The sequence below is a fragment of the Haliaeetus albicilla genome, chromosome 19 (genome assembly GCF_947461875.1).
Source record: "Haliaeetus albicilla chromosome 19, bHalAlb1.1, whole genome shotgun sequence".
Taxonomy (NCBI): domain Eukaryota; kingdom Metazoa; phylum Chordata; class Aves; order Accipitriformes; family Accipitridae; genus Haliaeetus; species Haliaeetus albicilla.
This window is the reverse complement of record NC_091501.1, coordinates 12637589-12657972: the sequence shown is the minus strand read 5'-3', so window position 1 is coordinate 12657972 and position 20384 is coordinate 12637589. Positions and strand designations below refer to the sequence as shown.

The following is a 20384-nucleotide window of genomic DNA, read 5'->3' as shown; positions in this document are numbered from 1 at the left end:
TGTGAAGTTTTGCAACCCAGAGAGCAATGAAAAGCCGTGTGAGGAAGACTGATGTAAGCAACCTCAAAAATGGCATACGCCCTTGCTTTTCCTGCCTCTTCAATCATGGGGAACTTTGTATTTGTCTAGTATGACAGTGAATACACCAACAAAGCTTATTAGCTTTATCTTGCCAGAAAAACTACACGTTTAATTTATAATGAAGCCTAGAGGCCCCACAGTTGGCTGTTTTCCCAGATCCCTTCAAGAAACCAGAATTTGTCAGTCCCGCTACCTATGAGTAATGTTCCGTCTTGCCAATCAAGAGGTTATCTCAAGGCACAAGAAGGACATAATATTAAAATGACTGCCCCTCTTTGAGGGATACTAAAAAAAAAAAAAAAAAAGATTCCTTCCATATATGACAGATTTGCTGAATTGTGGTTTCAGTTTTCTGGAACACTGGAGCACAGATAATACGAGAAGCTTCAGTGGAGTTTTCTTGTAACTTCACAATTGCTCTCAATCTTATGTGACACTATTACAGCAATGTGTATTACTTTAAAAACCTACATTAGCCAGCTACAATAGCTGAACTACAGAACCAACTAACACTGTTAACCTTACAGTCCCATTTTCCTTCTTCGTTTGAGCCTACTTATCTAAAAGGAGGAATGGATATCATTTCTTCAGGAGAAAAAAAAAAAAAAATCAAGTATTTTAGTTACTAAAGGCAACAGGCAAGATTCTTTAATAATATCAATATGAATTGAGAGAATGTTCCTTACATTATTAGATCTCAAAATAAGAAATTGGCTCGCTATCTTTTGCACACATCAAAACAACATTTGATTTTTTTAAAAGAATATTACTATACATCTGGGAATATAGGTACACATGCTACTTATGATCCAGACGTTTTTATTTTTATTGTGGTATCATAAAATGCTTCAAGCAAAAGAGGGGGTTATGTGAAAATAAAGCCACATATTCTCCATTTACAAATTCTGATTTATAATATAGGCAGGCATAAAAATTTATTCTGAATGCAGTAGGTTCCTCTAATATAGGTGCTGCATTGGTAGCCATGACTGTGCACTAGAAATTACTGTATTTTGTGTAAAAGCATTTTTTCAAATTTAACTTATGCCTTCTCCACTAGTTTCCATGTCCCACATAATTTACTAACCAATCTTCAAGTGCATGTTAGGCACCTATGAGTAAATTCACTCACAGATTTAAGTGCTCTGAAGTTTAATGAAAGTGATTCTTATGCAACCCTATTCAAAAGCTGTCTGGATATAGTCCTAGGCAACTGACTCTGGGTAGCCCTGCTTGAGCAGGGGCATTGGACAAGATGACCTCCAGAGATCTCTTCCAACCTCAACCATTACCAGATTCTATGAAGACAATTTGCCATAAAACTATAAATGCACTGACCAAAGACTCTTAGGAATAGAAAAAGTCTCATGCTTCGTCTATTGATGTTCAATGCATCTTACAAAGTTCTTCAGCAGTAGAAGTCTGTGCTTAGGACAACTGTACTAAGTCTCTGACTTCTGGTTTAATGACATAAAGTGATTCAAACTCTTCACTGTAGTGCCAAGAATGCCCAGGAGGCATTTTATTGTTTTCAATAACCAAGTATGAAGTATCCAACAGACAAAAGGGAACTTTACCAATTAATCCAAGTGATCATGTACTGTTTATTATAACCTAAACAAGATACCTGTTACTATAGGCTATGAACTTACTGGTGAGAGCCATAACAGCACCCAACTTAGAGCCGTGAAATGTGTGTACCTTTGGAAAACAAAAGCCCTTAAAATGAGAACACTGGAGTGTGCTTCAAGCTACAGGGCATCTGCCATGACTGATCTGGATTAGGCAAGAAGATCAAAAGTATATTCCTTGGGTCAGTCCCTGGAGAACACACTGTCACCTCTACCAGCACCTGTAAACTATGGACTATCTGCCATTGAAAATACTGTCTGAAGCTAAGCTTGTGGACCTTTTAGGACCCATATTGCAAATCAGAAAGATGTATGTTGTGACATGGCTCAGGAAGAATCAAAAAAGATCAAATCTCATGAGCTAAACCCTCTCCTGAGAGGGAAGGGATCTTACTGACACTGAACCTGAAACTGCTGTAATAAACTCCAAGATCTGTATGGTAATCAGTCACCTTTAAAACTAAACTGCAAGGAGCTGAAAAATGGCATGAAGAAACTGAGGTATTCCCCTGCCCTACTAGTGTCTTACTAGCTGTACATTCACAGAAGAAAAAAAAAGACACACCATGCCATCTGAGCTGGGCTGCAATTGCTCTAAAAAGTCTCAATGGATTCTCAGAGAAGTGGAAAGTCAAAACAGAAGGGTAAGGATCCGATTTTCAAAGTGGTCATGGCTCACTGTAAAATGAAAATAAATTCTGTGTTGTGTCATCATTTCCCGCGTGGAAATTAAACAACTAGTCTCCATCCTGAATGGCAGAAATGAAAAAAATCTCCCAGGAAATTATGTTGAATTTGAACTCACATAACGAAGCCTCTCCAGTCTTCTTTGGCACTTTCATTGCTACCACAAGATTTTATCTAGTGGTATTTTGATAGAGATGAAGGATTAAAAGCTTGTCGAATTTTTCCTGTTATTACTCTAACTGAAGATAATACCTCTATCTAAAAATCCCATCTCATATGATAAAGCAATTCTGAGAGGATATTCCTGAAGAGAGAAGGGTCTGTAGCATCTTGGAGACACAGAGTAACAAATTAGACAGAACACCTTCTGGAAATTTCTCAAAGCCATAAATTTCAACTTTGTTGTTATGTTCAGTGGTAGTTAGCAAGCCTGTAACACAAAGGCTTGAATGAAAGGAAAAGCAGCAGCAGAAGAGGTCTGATATCCCTTCAGGGACACAGAGGGACAAGTCCCCCATGACCCTCCAGGACACATCTTTGAGGTCACGTCTGTCAGTTTTAATAAAGAAGCTGGCACAAGCCTGGGGATGTTAGGTCTTTTTTGTGGTCTTTGAAATCTCTGAACTGGGTCTGGAACCAGTTCAGTGGCATGCCTTGAGACGTGGAGTAAAAGGAGCAGAAGTAGGGCTTTTTCTGAGAGAGAGAGAGTTATTTACAGAAATATTCTTGTATTTGCACTGCTTGTTAAGCAACAGAGTGCCCGAAGAAAAGTAGCTATTTCATCAGTCCTAGCTCAGCAGAAAGCCCAGCTTATCTTCCTTCTACCTCACTGCAGAAGGTGGGCTGATGAGCAAACTAATATGAACCTGGAGCACTGTATGGTGCTCCTCCTTAAATGTTCATGATTGAGCACATAAAAAGCAGAGAATAAGCTTGCCCACAGGTATATTACAGAGGCAAAAAATTATCCAGTCTTAAGGCAGCACATGCTCACCCACTTTGTAAATGTATACATGGACCATCTTTGTTGGGACAGTCTTTCTTTGTTCTTTTCTGTATAGTTTGCACAAAGAGAGACTCAGACACATGCTGCAGGTTTGAACGGGCCATCGCCTACAGTGTTAATACTGTAGGATTTTTAAGCACTAAATGTCATCATAGAGAGTCTCAAAGGGATATCTAAAAGTCCATCCCACATCTTATTAATTCTTAAAAACCCACATATTCGTTCATCTGGTAGGCAAGTTCAAGGTCACACCAGGGAAGATGAAAACTACCATAAACTGAATTAAATGTTTGAAAATGCAGTTCCTTTTCTGTGCTCTCTTGTCTCTTAAAGGTTGGAGCAAAAGAGCTGCCTGAGGAGGTAAATCTACTTCACATATGAGGGAACGGAAAGAAAATAATCTTTAAAGTACAAACACTGAACTTTAAAAGTTATGAATACTAAACCAACACTGTTCTTGTAGTAACAATGATCACTACTGATTTTTAAACAACTGAGTTATAAATTCCATTTGCAGTCTCCCTCTCCTGCCATACAGTATTTCTTATCATTAAGCATAAGATATTTATTTTGATTTCTAACCTTTTTGAAAAGCAGGGGGTATTTATTTCCTCTGGAGAAAGGCAATGCTTCTTATCCAAAAGAGCAGGAAAATTGCATTTGGAGTCTTCCTGAATACTAGCTAAACGAAGTCAGCACAGCCACACAAAAAACCAACCAACGAAACAAAAAAAACCCAACAAAAACCCCAACCAACACCTCTGTTCTTCCTTTACTTTATCACAGGTCAATTACCACATGTGCATGGGGAGCTGCCAAAAAACACTGCTATGTTCAGACACTAAAAATTGCATTTTATTTGCCTGCAGCTGCATTTCACAATGAAGGGAGTGTTAACCCCCCCTCCACAAGACAAAATATGACCTCCCCCAAAGCAAGGGTGATCAATTCACTGCTTTTTTCTTTCTTTCAGGGTAACTGTTACTTATCTTGTGTCCCAAATGCTATTTCTCTAAAATGCTTTGATTGCAAAGTATTGATTTTTTTTTTTTTCTATTCCTTTTCATCCTGGTCTACCAGCACAGAGAGACAGATGTGGCAAAGAGAATAATGAAGCATAATTTAATGTTTTTCAGGTTCTGGATTCAAATTTGCCCAGCATGGCCCCTGTTTTATTTTCTGACATTCTCAGCCTTGCCTGGAGTTCTAACAACTTAAAATGAGATTTTATGCAAGATTTATTTTCAATGAAATGAGAAAAAAAAAGTCCTGAAGCTCTATCTAGAAAACAGTTTTTGCATCAAATTTTCAGACATAAAGCTAAAACTCATTTCTGTAGTCTCCAAATCTCTAGCACTTGCCCTATTTCTATTGTCTCAAATAAAGGTGCTACCAAGCAGCATTCCTGTAGGAGCTTAGAACTAGAAGGATTCCAGAATTTAAAATGTGAAGCTTGTGGTTTCCTCAGCACCTGGAAAATGTATTTTGGTACCTACTGGATATCAGTAGTGATGCCAATTGTCATGTTAATTTTTCAGATCTTTGTTGCTCATAATCTTCTTCTATGTCTTTTATTCCATCTCGAATCTGCCAATAAACTTTCATGAGTTTCTTCACCTGGATTTTAGAATGACCAGAAAGTATGCTTTCTAGTTCACCACCTTTAATGAATACAACAATGATATTAATAGTTCATAAAACAAACTATGCTGTGGCCTGCATCAATGTATCCAAACAGAGACCCAACAGTAAAGGGTGCATTTTAAATAGTTTTTGTTTCAACAACAGAAAGTGCAGAAATTTAGTATAGCACAGTTTTGGGCACCACACCAAACAATTTATTGTCAGTGTCACCAGAATAAGTGATTACACATCTAAAACAGTCACAAAAATTAAAAAAAATTATGAAGTCCAAATGCCCAGCATATCCATATATCATTTGGTTATAGCTATATTACTAGTCAAGACAATCTCTCTCTTCTCTACTTTTTACTTACAAAAAAAAAGTAAACAACTTCTCCTAAATGGGTAAGTTATGCAAGTTAATGATTTTTCAGTGAATTCTTTTCTTTTCAACATCTTTATGATTTTAGCTTTTGTTACAAATTTTCTTTTTACCTAACATTAAAAAAAAAATAGTGTTCAAAATTCAGTTCATTGGAGCACCCACTTCAAAAATATCCTCAAATTTGAGTATATGCTGAGGGAAGAGTACTTGGTAAAAAGTGATTGAATAGTATCTACTAATCCAATTCTTAATTTGGTTAAATTCCTTCAACATGCCAACAACTGTACCCTGTACCTCCTCACAACTGCAAGCAGCAGTTAAATGCTGCTGCTGCTTCCAAATATCCATAGAAAAATATTTCTTAATGCTACACCAGAGGAAAAGCTTTTTTCATACCACGTCTTTCATAGTCTCTCACTGTATTCAAATAAAATGCCCAAATACCACTTAAATCATGTTGATAAACTTAAACCAAGCATCTAATATCAGATAACTAAGCGAGTTAAAAAAAAAATAAAAATAAAAAAAATAAAAATAAAAAAAATATATATATACTATCTATGACCTCTGAAGATACTTTAAACTGTACCATCCAGATCTTCAGTTAGAATACGCAGATTAGAACCTGGGTCTTTCTGAACATACCAGTTTATAATCCGAGGAATAAAAAGACTACTGTGCATGAAGGCAAAAGTTTAAAGGCTGCACTTTTTTTTTAAATGACAATAAAATTCTGAACTGTCCTGGAAGGTCAGAAAGACAGTACTTGGAAAAAGCAGAAAACAGGCTGTGCACTTTCATAAGAAGGTGCATTCTAGAAATGCAAAAAAGTAAAGCACAGTTAACAAGCTTTAAGAGAAAAAATTTACATGAGAGGAGCTACAGGCTTCTAAACTTCCAGGCAGAAGGCAGAAATAGCTATCTGTACAGTTAAAAAAGAACAGGCATATATATCAGGTAAAAATGAGACTTCATCATTTTCTCTAGCACCCAAACCAGATTTTATGCAAGTTCTCATGACTTCCACAGTATATAGAGAAAATCAGACCTGTCCTTCCTTAGCTATTTTCTCAAGCTCTGCTTTTCTGTGGAAAAATGCTAAGAGAACAAGAAAACGCAAAGCTCAATCTATAGAAAATCCTAACCTAGTCTTAGATTCCAGGTCTAGAGAACCAATTAAAAAATTCAGTTAAAGACATCAATCCTAAAACTTTAAAGGACCGAATTTGTGCTCATTTATCCTAGGCTATACAAAAAAGTAAAAAGAAATTCCACATTGCACCACAAATCTCAGATAAAAGTACTGTCAGCTGGATTCTCCATAAAAATATTTTAGATTTGCTAGTTATAGAAACTGAAAAAATAATCTTTGGATTTAAAAAACTCAAAATTTAAACATTCATGTTAAAGGAAATGGTTCCAACAACTTCAAGGCTGAAGCAAATTCAAATCTCTACATGTGATTCTAGTTAGCAGCAGGAAATAGATATTTTTCTACAGATAGGTTATATGTTTTCTTGTTTAAGAAGCTCAGAGACAGGTTTACAAAACAACTCAAATTGCAGTTTATTATGGTAGCGTTATCCTCTGTTAAGCTATCTAGGAGAACAAGACCTCAAAACCTTTACGTCTAAAAGCCTGGGACCTTACTTTCCAATCTGAAGTGACGAGGTACTTTTACTTGAAAGCAGCAGCAAACCTCAAAAAATAGGCTAGCCACATGAAGAGACAAGATGAAACTGTCTTAATATGGATTACAGTGGTCTCAAGAAAACAAGTATAAAAAATGAATAAAAAGAGAACATTTAGCAGTGCCCATAAATGAACCAATGAAAGATCATCCTAAAGAGTTAAACAGAGCAAAAAAGAAAATGTGAAAAAACAGTGTAAGAGTAAATGGAAGTAAAACAACCTCACTGACATTTAACTTTACGCAAATGTCAGATTCCCCACTTCTTGGTTAAACATTCAGCTGCAATCTCAATCAACGTTTGGAGTGTGCACAACCAATTTTGAAAACAAACAGAAAGCACAGCACAAAAATTAGAAATCTCTAAGTGTTTCTAAAAAGATGAACAGTCAAAAAATGAGACTGGGAATTAGGGCTCTGTTCTAGAATTATTAATGACTTATTTATGGCTAAACTCCATGCCTGAACTTCCATTCCTGCATGACGTTTGCTGTAACAGAACTGAACATGACCTAAACCCTCATGATTCATAGCTATATACTAGAAGAAAAGGTATTGGCCAGGCATCAGAAACTAATCAGTATTCTGAACTATTAAAATCACAAAAATTGCACAGAATTGCTTAGAGGTCTAGGGAAAAAAAAACCAACCCAATGCATTCACAGCCTAATAAATTGAATACAAGCTCCAAGAGCAGCTTCTCTAAAGATACAGAGGAAACAATATTCTGTAAATTAAAATTTATTGCAATATACGCATATGTCTCTTTTTACCATGTGTAGCAGCAATTTGGGATGTATTGTGTGCAATTTGCACACGATCATCCATAATGACATTCATTGCCCTAGGACTCAATGCCCTTTGGGAAACCTCTCTAATTTCTCTGACAGGGTCTACTTTTTCTTATCCAGACCTCCCCCATTTCACTGATAAGGTTTACATTTTCTTATCCAGAAAGATATGCAGGATAGTCTGAACCCTGATTATCCTATTCTAGCAGTTCCCAAGAAATATTAAGTACAATAAAACAGCATTTCTAATGAAAGTTATACAAAGTTCTTCCTGAACTTTTCTCAGTAAGTTACAGAGGAATCATCCTAATTGCTTCTACTGATACAACCCCTCATTCACTTAGTCACATACTGAAGTCATAGTCACCCAGTGCCCTGTGCTTCAATCAGCGTGGCTTTGTTAAGGTGGTGGGTGTGAAAGGATTGGTTTTTCAGATGATGTGCTCTCCTACAAATACTTCAGTCATTGTCAATAGTGAAATGGAAGCAGAAGCAGCACATGCAACCACTGGAAGGCAACAACCTCTGCTTTGAATTCTATTTTTTTTCTTCAAAACTTCAAACTGAAATTCATCATTCACCACCTTCCCATTTCACGAATAGACTCAATCATTAATCTCCAAGATGTAAATTCTAGTTCAGACTTTTTGACAGACTTGGAAATCAAGATGCATCAGAGATGTGTATCTGACTTAGAACTCTACAACCTTACCTTCTTCTGAAGAACATTAACTTTGCGTTCCTTCACCTCTAACATGTCCTTGAGGTCATGGATCTCTCCTGCTTGAGTGCCCTTCTCCTCTGCCATCTCCTGAATCTGCTTTGTCTTCTTATTTAGCATAGTCTCCTTCTCTTCTAGACGTAATCGTAACGCATCCACCTAGATTCAGATGTGCAGAAACAGGGTTTATTTAGCACTGAAGGAGAGAAATTTTAGAAAAGTTAAACTACACTTCCACAAGGGAGCGAGTGCTGTCAAATTACAAACAGATTCAGAAAACTAACATCCCTTACTTTAAGACTTCAACATACATGAGCTTGTGATGAAACAGTTATCACAAGTGGTAGGAGACTCAACAGTAAAAATAATCAAATGTTTTATTCTCAAATTATATGAAACTAATGCTCCTTGGAAAATCTCAAATCATACTTCTGACATGACTCAGTCTTATAAGATGCAAGTCTGGAATATGCTTCCTCAAAGTAGAAGCCAACACAATGTGTTATTGAGAAGTTCTCTCATACATAGCAAAACTGATCCCTTCATCTGAAACATTACTAATGTTCAGAGATTTAAACATTGACTCTTAGTACCAAACAGTCACTTTATTGTCTAGGTTTTAATCAGAGTATTAGCTGAGCCTGGAGGTGATAAAAGCAGAGGTCTTTACAGCCACTGCAGATCAAAACATGAAAGAAGGTTACCTTAGAATGGCTAAGAATATTTTGGCTTAAATAGCAACGTAATAGTTTAAACGTAACATGCGTTTTCAGCCACATGCAGTTTTATATTAAAGATAAAATGAAACAACTGACACAGTACAGCATATCATGGGTGCAATCTGGACACATAAACATACTTAGAGGTCCCATGGCCTCAATAAATGTAGAAACACACTTTGGGAATTCTATGGTATCCTCAAACTTCAAAACTGCATGTTGAGAAGCTTTTGCTTTTACTTCTGCGTTTCCCCTACACAAATGAAACACAGAGCTCACAAGACAAAAGAAATGGGAGAAGGAATCAGAGCTATCTGAATATAAATTTGATGAGAAGAATAAGGTCACCACAGAGCACAGACTAATCTCAAAGACCATTGTGGAATACGAAATCCAACACCACCAACCTGCTCAAGAGACCAAAAGAAACCCACTGACCCCTATCCCCTCGGCATTCAGAGAGAGCTCAAATCTGCCAGCTTGGCTGCTAATCTTATTTGACAGTATCAGATTTGGTTCCTGTTAGCTGAATCCATTACAGGACATCAGTCACACAGAGTAAACAGGGTGATCAATGAATTTCTTGGTCCTTCTGCACAACATAGGCTAGCAGAGACATGAAGTGAAAAGATGACTGGGACCACTCCAGCTAGGGAAAGAATTTAGGTAGTCATCATGCTTATGGTATTTTGAGCAACATTTAGTTTTAATGTGTTATTCTAATTCCACTTTATTTTGATTTGCTAATGGAAAAGTTGCCTCTAAGGCTCTACATTTACCGTATGTTACACCCATAAAATCCTTTGCTGTTTTGTCCGATTCCTTTTACGCAGAGCAATAAGCACTTGTCAGTGGGGAAAAGAACTGCCCTGCTCTCCCCATCAGCACTGCAATCCCACTGCCACCTCTATGTCTGGAGCCTTCTCACTTACACATACGTTATTAAAATCACATTCCTGACCTCTCACCCAGCAAGTGGGGCACGGAGTATATTCTGCAGTGATATTAGAGTACCAGGTACTGCCCAAATATGATTTATAGGATTGCTAGTGTTTGTAATGAAAGTTTAGCAGGTGGATAAGGCTTTGTCTTCTTTTTGAAACCACGCAGTTTTATAGCTCGATTAGGTATGTTCTTCTCTGGATACCTCTAGTATTAAAGCTAAGAGTCACTTTTCTTAATTCTTGAAGGGAAACTGAAACTCTCCCTCACAAGAAAATCCACATACTCTCAACAGTTGTGTTGCAAAACATTTGAGACAGGCTAGATGCCTACAGCACAGTATTAAGTGAAAAGAGAACATCTGCAAACAGAAATTTATCCACAGAATGCCTTCCATTTTCTGATTGATTATTCTCTTTGAACTCTGTATTAGCTTATGGTTTGGGGTAAACTGCATTCCTGGTTTTATTTGTGTGAGGTGTCTGCCTAGGAAACCACAGAAAACACTTTCAAGAGCATTTTCAAAGGCTGGCAGGACACACAATCATCACCTTAGCAGTATTCCTGGCAGAACACTGCACTTGTTTATTCATGTCAGCTCAGTTTATGTATGGCATCCTCCCACAGTGACAAGAATTGAGGTCTGTGGGAGTCAGGTGATGCCAACTTCAACAAAGTCATCTTAAGATTTTCTCTGCACATGGAAACGACTAGGCAAACAGCTACTGAGGTGCTGACGCTCCTTCTCCTGACTTCTGTGTCTTGGATGATGTTGTCTTAACCCTGGGTTAACCTAACTGCTTTCACAGTAATAGACTGCCATGCCTTTAATTATGCATGGCAAGTAAAATCTTACAGTACATGCTAGTCCTTCGTATAACAATGGGCTTGCTAACTTGACCTGCACATACCATCCAATTTCCCACAAAGCTTTAGCAAAATAAGCACATTTGTTGCCACCTTCAACACAATAGCCTTCCTAGGTACAGGTACAACAGGTACCTCTCTTCAGTGGGGTACCATACAGAAGACTTAAATTTCTTCACTGTAAGAACGATGTATGAAAAACTGTGTTGGGAACCATTGATCTGTCTTCACAGAATTTTCCAGTAGCAGTAAATAATACTCTATAACTCTGTTCCTAATATCTATAGCCACACATTAAGCATGTACAATTCCAAATTTCTAAGAAAAACTAGTACATTAGTAGCTCCAATGACTACCAGAATAAACACAATAAATGACATAATATTTAATTTAAATTTATTCTTAAGCCTTTTTTAAAATCTTAGCTTTCAGAATATTCTCAACTTAACTAGTTTAGGGAAATCACTAAAATGCTCACAAGTCCACGAGTTTCAGAACTGACTCAGGAGCTTGAGTCAATAGGACTTAGGTTGCACACGTTTCTTCTCATTTTTACCATCATCTCCACTGTACAGTAGCAGTCAGTGTATTATGACACTGGTGATTCCCACTCCAGTTTAAGAAGATGTCAGCGATGCCTAGAAAAAACCTGAGACTGAGTGATTCTTCCCATCTACCTGCCATCTGTTCAAACCATGGCTGAACTACTGATTTAGATCAGTGAACCAAGCCATACTCCATTCAGTTATATCAGAAGGTACAATCTCCCTTGTGTTATATCCAAGCCCCGATTTCTCTGTAATGGCAAAATTCAAAATTTTTATTCTCTGTTGGTATGACTACATTAATGGCAGCAAAAGGAAAAGACAGAATATCAGTCCTGAAATATGTGTTTAGAGCTTGCTATGGTTTCTAACAAAGCCAGCTACTTTTAGAAGTAGATGTTGAATAATTCTATGTCAGCACTCAGAATTCAAAGATAATTGAGAAATGCACAGAGGAAGATGCAAAATTATATTCGGTATGCGAGGTGAAAGTTGCTTTTATCCTACTGTACATATTGCCATCTGAAATCTCCAAGTACCTGAAATAAGTACATTTTAAAAAGGATCAGTTTTCTGATGTTCTATTACTATCTTGCAAACATATCATATAACACAAAAAAGAGTTAAGCTGTTTTCCTGATAGCATAGTCTGTAATTAAGACTTAAAAGCTATGTTTACTGACTGATTTTGAATGCAGTGGTAGTGCACAAGACTTAATTCTCTATTTTTGACATTGACCTATCTTATTAATTACACTAGAGTTGACTCTTCACCTTCTTATACAAATTGCAGCAATATCCAGTATGGTCTGTAGAAAATTGAGAGTGAATTCTTTATGAACATACAACACCCAGTTATCTGGACAACTTAGATTACATGACTATGCCATAGGGCAGAGGCACACACACCTGGCTTTGTGCAGAGCCTGTTTGGTTTTTGCTAGGGGTTATAAACTCAGTGCAGGACAGATGTACCGATTCCAGGGCCTGCTCAGGTCAGAAATCAGTTCAACTGTTCTTCCACCATTTCTAGCACAAGGTATTAAATACCCAAACATGGTGAACTCACTCCTGTGAGCTGAGCTTAATGTTTGCAGGTGTCAGCATAGGTCTTCATGTAGCTGGTGCTAACAAGTCTTGTTAGAGACACCCAGCTCCTGTTTGCACATTCTTCACTAAACATGATCCACTCCCTATCTCTTATTCAGGACAGTCTACTTATTATAGTTTCAAAATGCCAGTATAAGCCCAAATAAAGACAGACCCTTAGAGAATTTCATGTTTTACTGAGACGTTTAGAGCAAAAAAAATACTTCCAGAGGACTGGATTAATTTTTCTACTGAATATTAACCTGAATTTACCATATGGAACAACAGACCAATTACAGAACCATGCCAGCTTGGGCAGTATGCAAAAATGAAGGGGAATGTTCTCAATGATTAATTTAACCTCCCACTGAAGCCACATACCTTCTGGCACTGACCTAAGCTGAAAAGGTCATTGGGCAAAACACAAACTTTATATGGATGAGGTCTTAATTCCAAAATAAATATTGACTTATTTTTTGTTTTGTTTACAAAGAGTTTGTACATTTTTAGAGCTATTTTTAAAGGTTCCTTCAGAAATTGAAAAATTAACCATAATATCCTCTCCACCCAATAGCCCTCAAGATAAACACCCCACAAACAGCTCACTGTTCTTTGCAGTTCTAGCGTGGCAGGTGACAAATCCATTTTTGAGATACTATACCAATGCCTTTTCCCCACCTACCTGCAGTCCTCTTTAACAGAAGACTGAAAGGTAGAGGCTTATGAAGGTATGCTCTTTTCTCTCAAAATGTTTATTTAAATATGACTTTAAAATACCAATCCCCTATGAAGATGTCTGCCAATATATGACAGAAAACGTACCTCTCTTCCTCCTCACTCTCTAGGTGTCTTGAGAGAAGCTAGTTATGTTTTAACATTGACCAGTGCTGTCAACAAGTGAGGCCAGGAGGGATCTCACATTCCTATCCTACTCCCAGTGAAAATTCTTGTATAGAAAGATACCTTTTCCTTAAAAAAACCCAAATACATCACAGGATGCAACAACAAACATCTCAATGCTGTATTTTATCAATGTGTTTCAGTCTTATACTTGAGAGGATCACTTGTGAAAACAGAAGAACAGTAACTGTATATGATGATTTATGATCTTTCTGTCAAAAACATCAGCAAGTATGAAAAAGAAGTGACTATCTCAAAAAGTATAAATCTCTTCTTGGAATTACATAAAAATTCTCAGGAACATAAATGGATCACTCTAAATATCTACTCTGATATAATGGAATCACCTGACAGTCAACAACTCTCTGTGTTAGAGCCATACCAGATTGCTACATCTTACTGTGGAGAACATGCTAGACTGTATTGAATCCATTAAATCTATCATACAAACAGCATTCTAAAACAGTATCGTTAATGTTTTAGCTCCACAGCAACTCCTTACTGAAAGACAGACAGAAAATCATCTTTCACTGTTACCGTAGTTGTTACATTTCACTTACAATATCTGGAAGCAAACTACATGAATAACCTAAAAGCAGTAAGTAGAAAATCTCTGTCTCTCTCTCTTCCCCAGCACCCCCTGCCTTTCAGCCACTTTTTAATAGTAAAAAAGAGTTTGCACATTTTGGAGGAAGAATCCAATGTGGTTTTGTATTGTGGTGCTATATGAGCCTCGCATTTGGAAGAACCCAGGGAAGAACAAATATTCTCAATGATTATTTAGTAATATTACAAGTTCAAGAGTAGAATAATTTTCTGTATTAAAAAACTACTTTGGCTTTCAGCTAAAATCAAATCAAAATGTGCTGAATAACTATCAAGAGTATCTATCACTGGTATATAACCAAGTCTTTTTGGTTTTAAGTATTTTGTTTACATTCTCTATGTTTTATTTGAATGTTTAGCTACCATAACAGCTGAAATTATGACCATCTACTGAAGTCTTTTAACTTGTTAATAAATACATTCTTTCAAGAACTTCATCTCTCATGGGCAGAAAAGTACTGCTTTTTATTATTCAAAAGTAAGAAGAGAAATGTGTTTCTAGCTTTGTAGGTTTGTCACAATACTGCATAGTGATTTAATATATCTATATTCTTTTCAATCACTGTAATGGATCAAAGCCTGGAATTTACATTTTAAAATGTTTATTTACCTAATATCTACTTCCAATTATATTTTGAAATGTAAATATTTTTTTAAATAAACATGTACAAATCTAGGGTACATTTCTGAGTAGCAAAAAAGAATGAACAAATTTAACAAGAAATTTATGATTGTAAACTACCACACTTTCACAGTTATACCAACTAATGCAATTTCAACTTCTACATAAATCTGAAAATAATCAGAAAAGCCATCTTAGAACAATAAAAGATATTTATTTTATGTAACTTGATTTCTGCATATGGACAAGGCCATGTGCACCCATAGGTTCACTGAACATGGCTAAGGGAAAGCTACACGAGAGTAAAAAGTTCAAGTAAATTCTCTTACACTTTTGTAATATGGAATCTTTCTACCAGTGTTACCCACAAATTTTCTGCATGCCTATTTCACAGCTCCTTTGACTTTTTGCTGTTTTAGCTGTAATAACACAAATATTTTTTGATGCATGACCGCCATCTTTTGGACTTCTACTAACACTACAATCTTCCAAGCCAGGGGATTGAAATGCTGTCTTCACACATTTCATGCTTGTTCTGCAAGAATGTCCAGAAGTAATAAATTTATGCTATATTTATTATCCATTTGGTGTTCAGATATACACCTGTGTCTTGCATAATATGGGAATTTATTAAGCATTAATTATCAAAACACAGTTTTGGAAGTATTTTTCCTTTATCTTAGAATATGCATTATAAACCATGAAAGTCTATATTTCAGGTGTAAGCACAGGCTTACAGACAAGAATGCCTGTACATGCTGACAGTAGTAGTGAAGCCTCAGTGAGTTGTATACTACTGGAATGCTCTTCCTTTCCCTGGTCTCTTTCAGCTCCGAGGTCATTGAAAATAAATCCCCCCAGCTCAGGCATTGCAACCACCAATTTATCTGTGCCTAGGAAAAATAGTATTAGTGACTGGATGTTAGTGGAGAACGTCATACAAGTGTGTATTCATCCACAGGAATATGCGTGCGCTTATACACACACATTTGCCCCCGGCCTAGAGAATCAAACATATAATCAAAGACACAATGTGCTCACAACAAGCAATATTGAATGGCTATGGGATTGTATAACCTAAGCAAGAAGAAAAGAAAGAACGCTTTTAATCTCTTTCTCTATGAAAAGTCAGTAAGTACAGAATTGCCTATTTCACCTCTGTCTGCAGGATGGCAGCTCTTTGCTCTTTAGCTGTAAGAGACTCTTTCAGAACTTCAATATGCTGCTTGCTGTCAGAGAACTGATTTGTGAGGGTCTCCAGCTTAGTCTGCAAGGCCAGCAACTCAGTGTCTTTGCGTGACAGCTCCTGTTTCACCTGACCAATCTGAAAAAGAAAGAAAAGACGGGCAAAGGAAAAAATAATTTATTGCTTCCTTACAAAAATAACTATAAATTCACATAACTACCAACAAACAGTACAATACTCTACACTTAACCCACAGAATTGTGAAGCCTTCAGTTATCTTGAATGGAAGGCCAGCAAAAATTTGTGTCATGAGCAAAAGATACAAGGAAAAAGGTGGGGGGGGTGAGCAATAGCATCAATTTTTCAAGAAAGGTTCTTTTTAACAGAGTCAGTCTATTCTTAGTCATCTTTCAAAGGACTGACCAAAAGCAGTTACTTAGCAGGGATAAGTTTTTAATGAAGATGAAGCAGAACTGTAATGAGAAAGTACCCTTACCTTACAATATCAGAAAAGATCATATACCTACTGGTCTCTTTCAGAAGCATGTTGTTTGCTTTGAAATGTCAAACCAGCGAGTTTCCGTCCATCTCTCCATCTATCAATCCAGCTTCATGCTCACAGAGTACGTAAAAACACCTTTACTTTTCCCACTATTTACAAAACCAGCATTTCAATCTTCTAAGAAATACCTTTTAATTTATGAAAGCTTCTTAAAGCAGATGCAAATATACATCAAAACAACATGAAAACTATTTGTGGAATTGCACTTTGTTGAGAGCAATTTCCTAGATTTAATTTAGTGAATTATATCAGTACGGAAATGCCAATTTATTTTAACAAATGTAGGTTGGATTATCATTTAAAAAGGCAAACAGTTAGAAATGTTAAAAGTAAAGCTTTGAAAAGAGATGAAATCTCATTCTAAGTGCAATTACCACCCAGGAAAATTTTGATGTAAATCTGAAGAAAAACTTTTTTTTATTGAAGAAGACAGGGAAGTCTAAATGTAGACTTATGTCCAAGTTTATAACCAACCTTCTGGTTTGTCTCTGATACATCTCACAGAATAAAATAGCAATATTTAGTTTTACATATTATATAGCAGAGGTGGACATATCTCTAAACAGTTTTCCCTTTTTTAACTTGAACAATTTTGTTTGGGACATTAAAAACCCCAAATCCCTCAATCCCAGAAGTATGTTGTCCAATGCTTCAAAACAGAAATTGAAGGACATCACAAACTAAAAAAATTGTCCAGGTCATCCTCCATTTTTGGGAATGTGTCAAGAACAAAATTAAATTGAAATAAGCTATAATTTATAATTTTTTAATTTTTATTTTTAATTAGACTAAATGCACATACTAGTAGAAATAACAGAGGAAAAGCTTGGGTAAATGTGGTTTTATCTTGACAACACTGTTCCAAGAATGGGCACTTAAAGAAAGAAAACTCTTTACTGAAGAGTATTAAAATAGCATCAAAGGCGTATCATCAAGGACTCCAGTGTTCCAGTGTGAAACAGCGTACATGAGGAGATAAGGAAGAAAGGGTTTGGAAGAAGGAGGACATGTATCTTAAAAAAAAGCTCACACAAACTAATTTTTTAAAATGTAATAATGGGAAGGAGTATAAGAAGAATTTAACTTATAGAAGTATTCAATAGTTTATTGTTCACTTAATTAAAAAATACTAGGTTGTTTCTCTCATATTTTCACTAAAAGCAAGTATGTCCACAGAATTATTTCACCACGTATTTAAATTAGATACAAAAGTATGGATGTTAGCAGCGCTATTTCTGCTGTCAGCTACCAGCCAATACAACCAGTTGCACAATACTGCTAGGCACAGCAAAACAGCTGGGAAGAGATCAACTGTTTACTGCTAGTTATGTAATCAAAAAAGCCTCCATAAAAATTTCAGATGACTCAAACTTTTTCAACTAGTAGGTAGCCTGATTTATAGTAAAACTTTCTCAAACCAGTTTGGTCTTTCATTGAAAAGATTAATTCTTTCTGGGGGTCACGTCAGAAGAGATGTTTATCCTAAATACTTGTGTTTGGGTGAAATGCTTTCATCTAAACACAAACACATTTCATTACATTAAAATTCCCAAGTAGCACCCTAAGATCATTCTTTCTAGAGAACCCCATTTCAGAGCTGTAAGCCCACACTGTCAATGTGCTAAAGCTCTTCAGGAAGATTGCAGCGCATACCATTCCCAGTTGCAAGAGAAGTTAAGACAGCATTAAGTGCTCACATCTCTCTTCTCAGTGAGACACTATGATCCCTCAGCAAATGCACTAATTTCACAGCAAAGGAATAACCTGCATTCATGCTGCTAAAATTAATCAGTTTTAAAAAGCGTTCAGCATCCAGCTTTTGTTATTTTTTGTGAAACAATGTTAAGAGGTTTCAGCACATGTTTTCAAATTATTTTTGTTCTACTAGGGAAAGAAAATCTCTTTCAAAGTCTGGCCCCAAAATGGGTGCTGAATACTTTTGAAAATCTGCTTCAATAGAGAAGAATAAGTTACTGCTAAAACAGCTCATACCATTAAAAAACAGTAACAAAACAAATACAGATGTTCAGATAAAGAGTGATGTTATGGACACGAAAACCATGTGAACAAAAAGGCAGCTACAAGGCTGAGCAGGCTGTTAGTTCTACTGTTATATCAAGTCATAAAGAAGGTAAGAGAAGAAAAGCTATCCCAAAAGCCAGAGAGCTAGCAAGCCCCAGTGAATGGCCACTGCACACAAAAGATAAATCTTACTGCAGAGACCTCGGCCTGGAGACCAGCCACTCTTTTTTTCAGGTCCTCCCCTTGAGCCTCTTTGGCACTTAGCTCTTCCTTCAGTTGCTCTACCTGTCACGACATTGTTATGCTTTTAAATATTTATCATTTGTCAGCTTCTAGTTAGCCTGTTTCAATCCAAGTAACTAAAAGTGACAAAGAACTGAACAGAAAGATCAAAACTGGTCACTCATTTTCTCTTCCATTCTTCGTTAAGTCTTCTCAAAAGTTTAATGTCAGATAAGAATTTGACTATGAAACAAAGATGTATAGTTATGGTTATGTTCATATATGTCAAGTATGGGGCACTTTACCCAATGGTTTTGAAACTGGAATTCATGAGGAAATTAGGACAGGAAAACGGACATTTTTCAGTTTAAGAGAAATAAAGTTAATTGTCAAGATACAGCCATAGATGACTATACAATACAATACTGAAAAAAAATAAACATTGTGTAATTACAAAACAAGGAGGACAGCAAGATATTGAGATTGGAGCTGGCTATGAGTCATGAGTGAATAGTTATCAAAAAGGAGCAAATTTTCTGCAGGAAAATAAATGAGCAGACACAATAGACAAAGAGATCCAGAAACTGAGTAGCTGAACAGATCTATAGGCGCACAGAGGTAGAGGAGAAGGGGAAATCAAGGAGTTGTTAACAAGGGAAGAAGGAAAGATGAAAGGATGTAAGGAAGATGTCCTAAAACCGTCTCTCCATTCTTAATTTGAAGGGGGTATCCTTCAGTTCCTAGAAGCAACTCAGTGGGATAAAGGGCAAAAGTATAAAAGAACAGATGTGGTTATCTTGAGGTCAACCAGTGAGCTGGCATGAGGGAAGTGGAAGAAACACATGCTTATTACATGTTTCTACTTTAGGGCAAGTAACACTCTCCAAGAAACCTTCTCCAGCATTCTTTTTTCAACAAATAATTTCAAGCAGGACAAATGCAGTAGGTTACTCTGGAGGGGAGTGAGCGAGCTGCTGTGTGGTGTTTAGCTGCCTGCCAGGTTAGACCATGACAACCTAGTAGAGTAATTTTCAACCTCTGTTCCAGGGATTTGTATACCGCTTGCAGGGAGTATGCAAAAGCTAACTAATAAAAGCAGGACTGCTCACAAGATGCTTAAATTTACTGTACAAGGTGGCCTGAATCTTTATTAGAAAATGTTAGGGCCCACTAAAAGACTGAGAAACACTTTTTTGGGAGAAACAGGGAATTAATTGACTTTTTGGCTATAGACAATTCAGTAGTCACTGTCCATCTTTATACCTGAGGATCAACATATCTCACTGCTGTATTTGTCCTGTATTCCCAACAGAATAAATTAATGTTGGCACCACCAGTGTTGTACAATCTACTCTCATTCTGACTTGAAGGAGAGTGTAATGGAAAGCCATTACAGTGACAGTTCATGCTCTTTTCAGCCTTTACATAATAAAAAGAGCTACTGGTTACAGCACAACAGTTACAAAAAGAAAGACTCTTTTTTCAAC

At 36.6% G+C, this 20384-nt stretch overlaps 1 protein-coding gene across 12 annotated transcripts in view; it reads right to left on the bottom strand.

Annotated features, from left to right (window-relative positions):
• Positions 1-20384, bottom strand: part of ERC1 (ELKS/RAB6-interacting/CAST family member 1) — a 305364-nt gene that overhangs the window by 201089 nt on the left and 83891 nt on the right. For 8 of the 12 annotated variants that reach the window (XM_069807691.1, XM_069807694.1, XM_069807683.1 and 5 more), the window contains exons 6-8: positions 18877-18960; positions 16062-16229; positions 8607-8774 (exon numbers count right to left, since the gene is read on the bottom strand). In XM_069807691.1, coding sequence (XP_069663792.1) covers positions 8607-8774; positions 16062-16229; positions 18877-18960 — 420 coding nt within the window. The remainder of the gene's footprint in view (positions 1-8606; positions 8775-16061; positions 16230-18876; positions 18961-20384) is intronic. The other 4 variants (XM_069807693.1, XM_069807695.1, XM_069807688.1 and 1 more) reach the window with 1 other exon arrangement.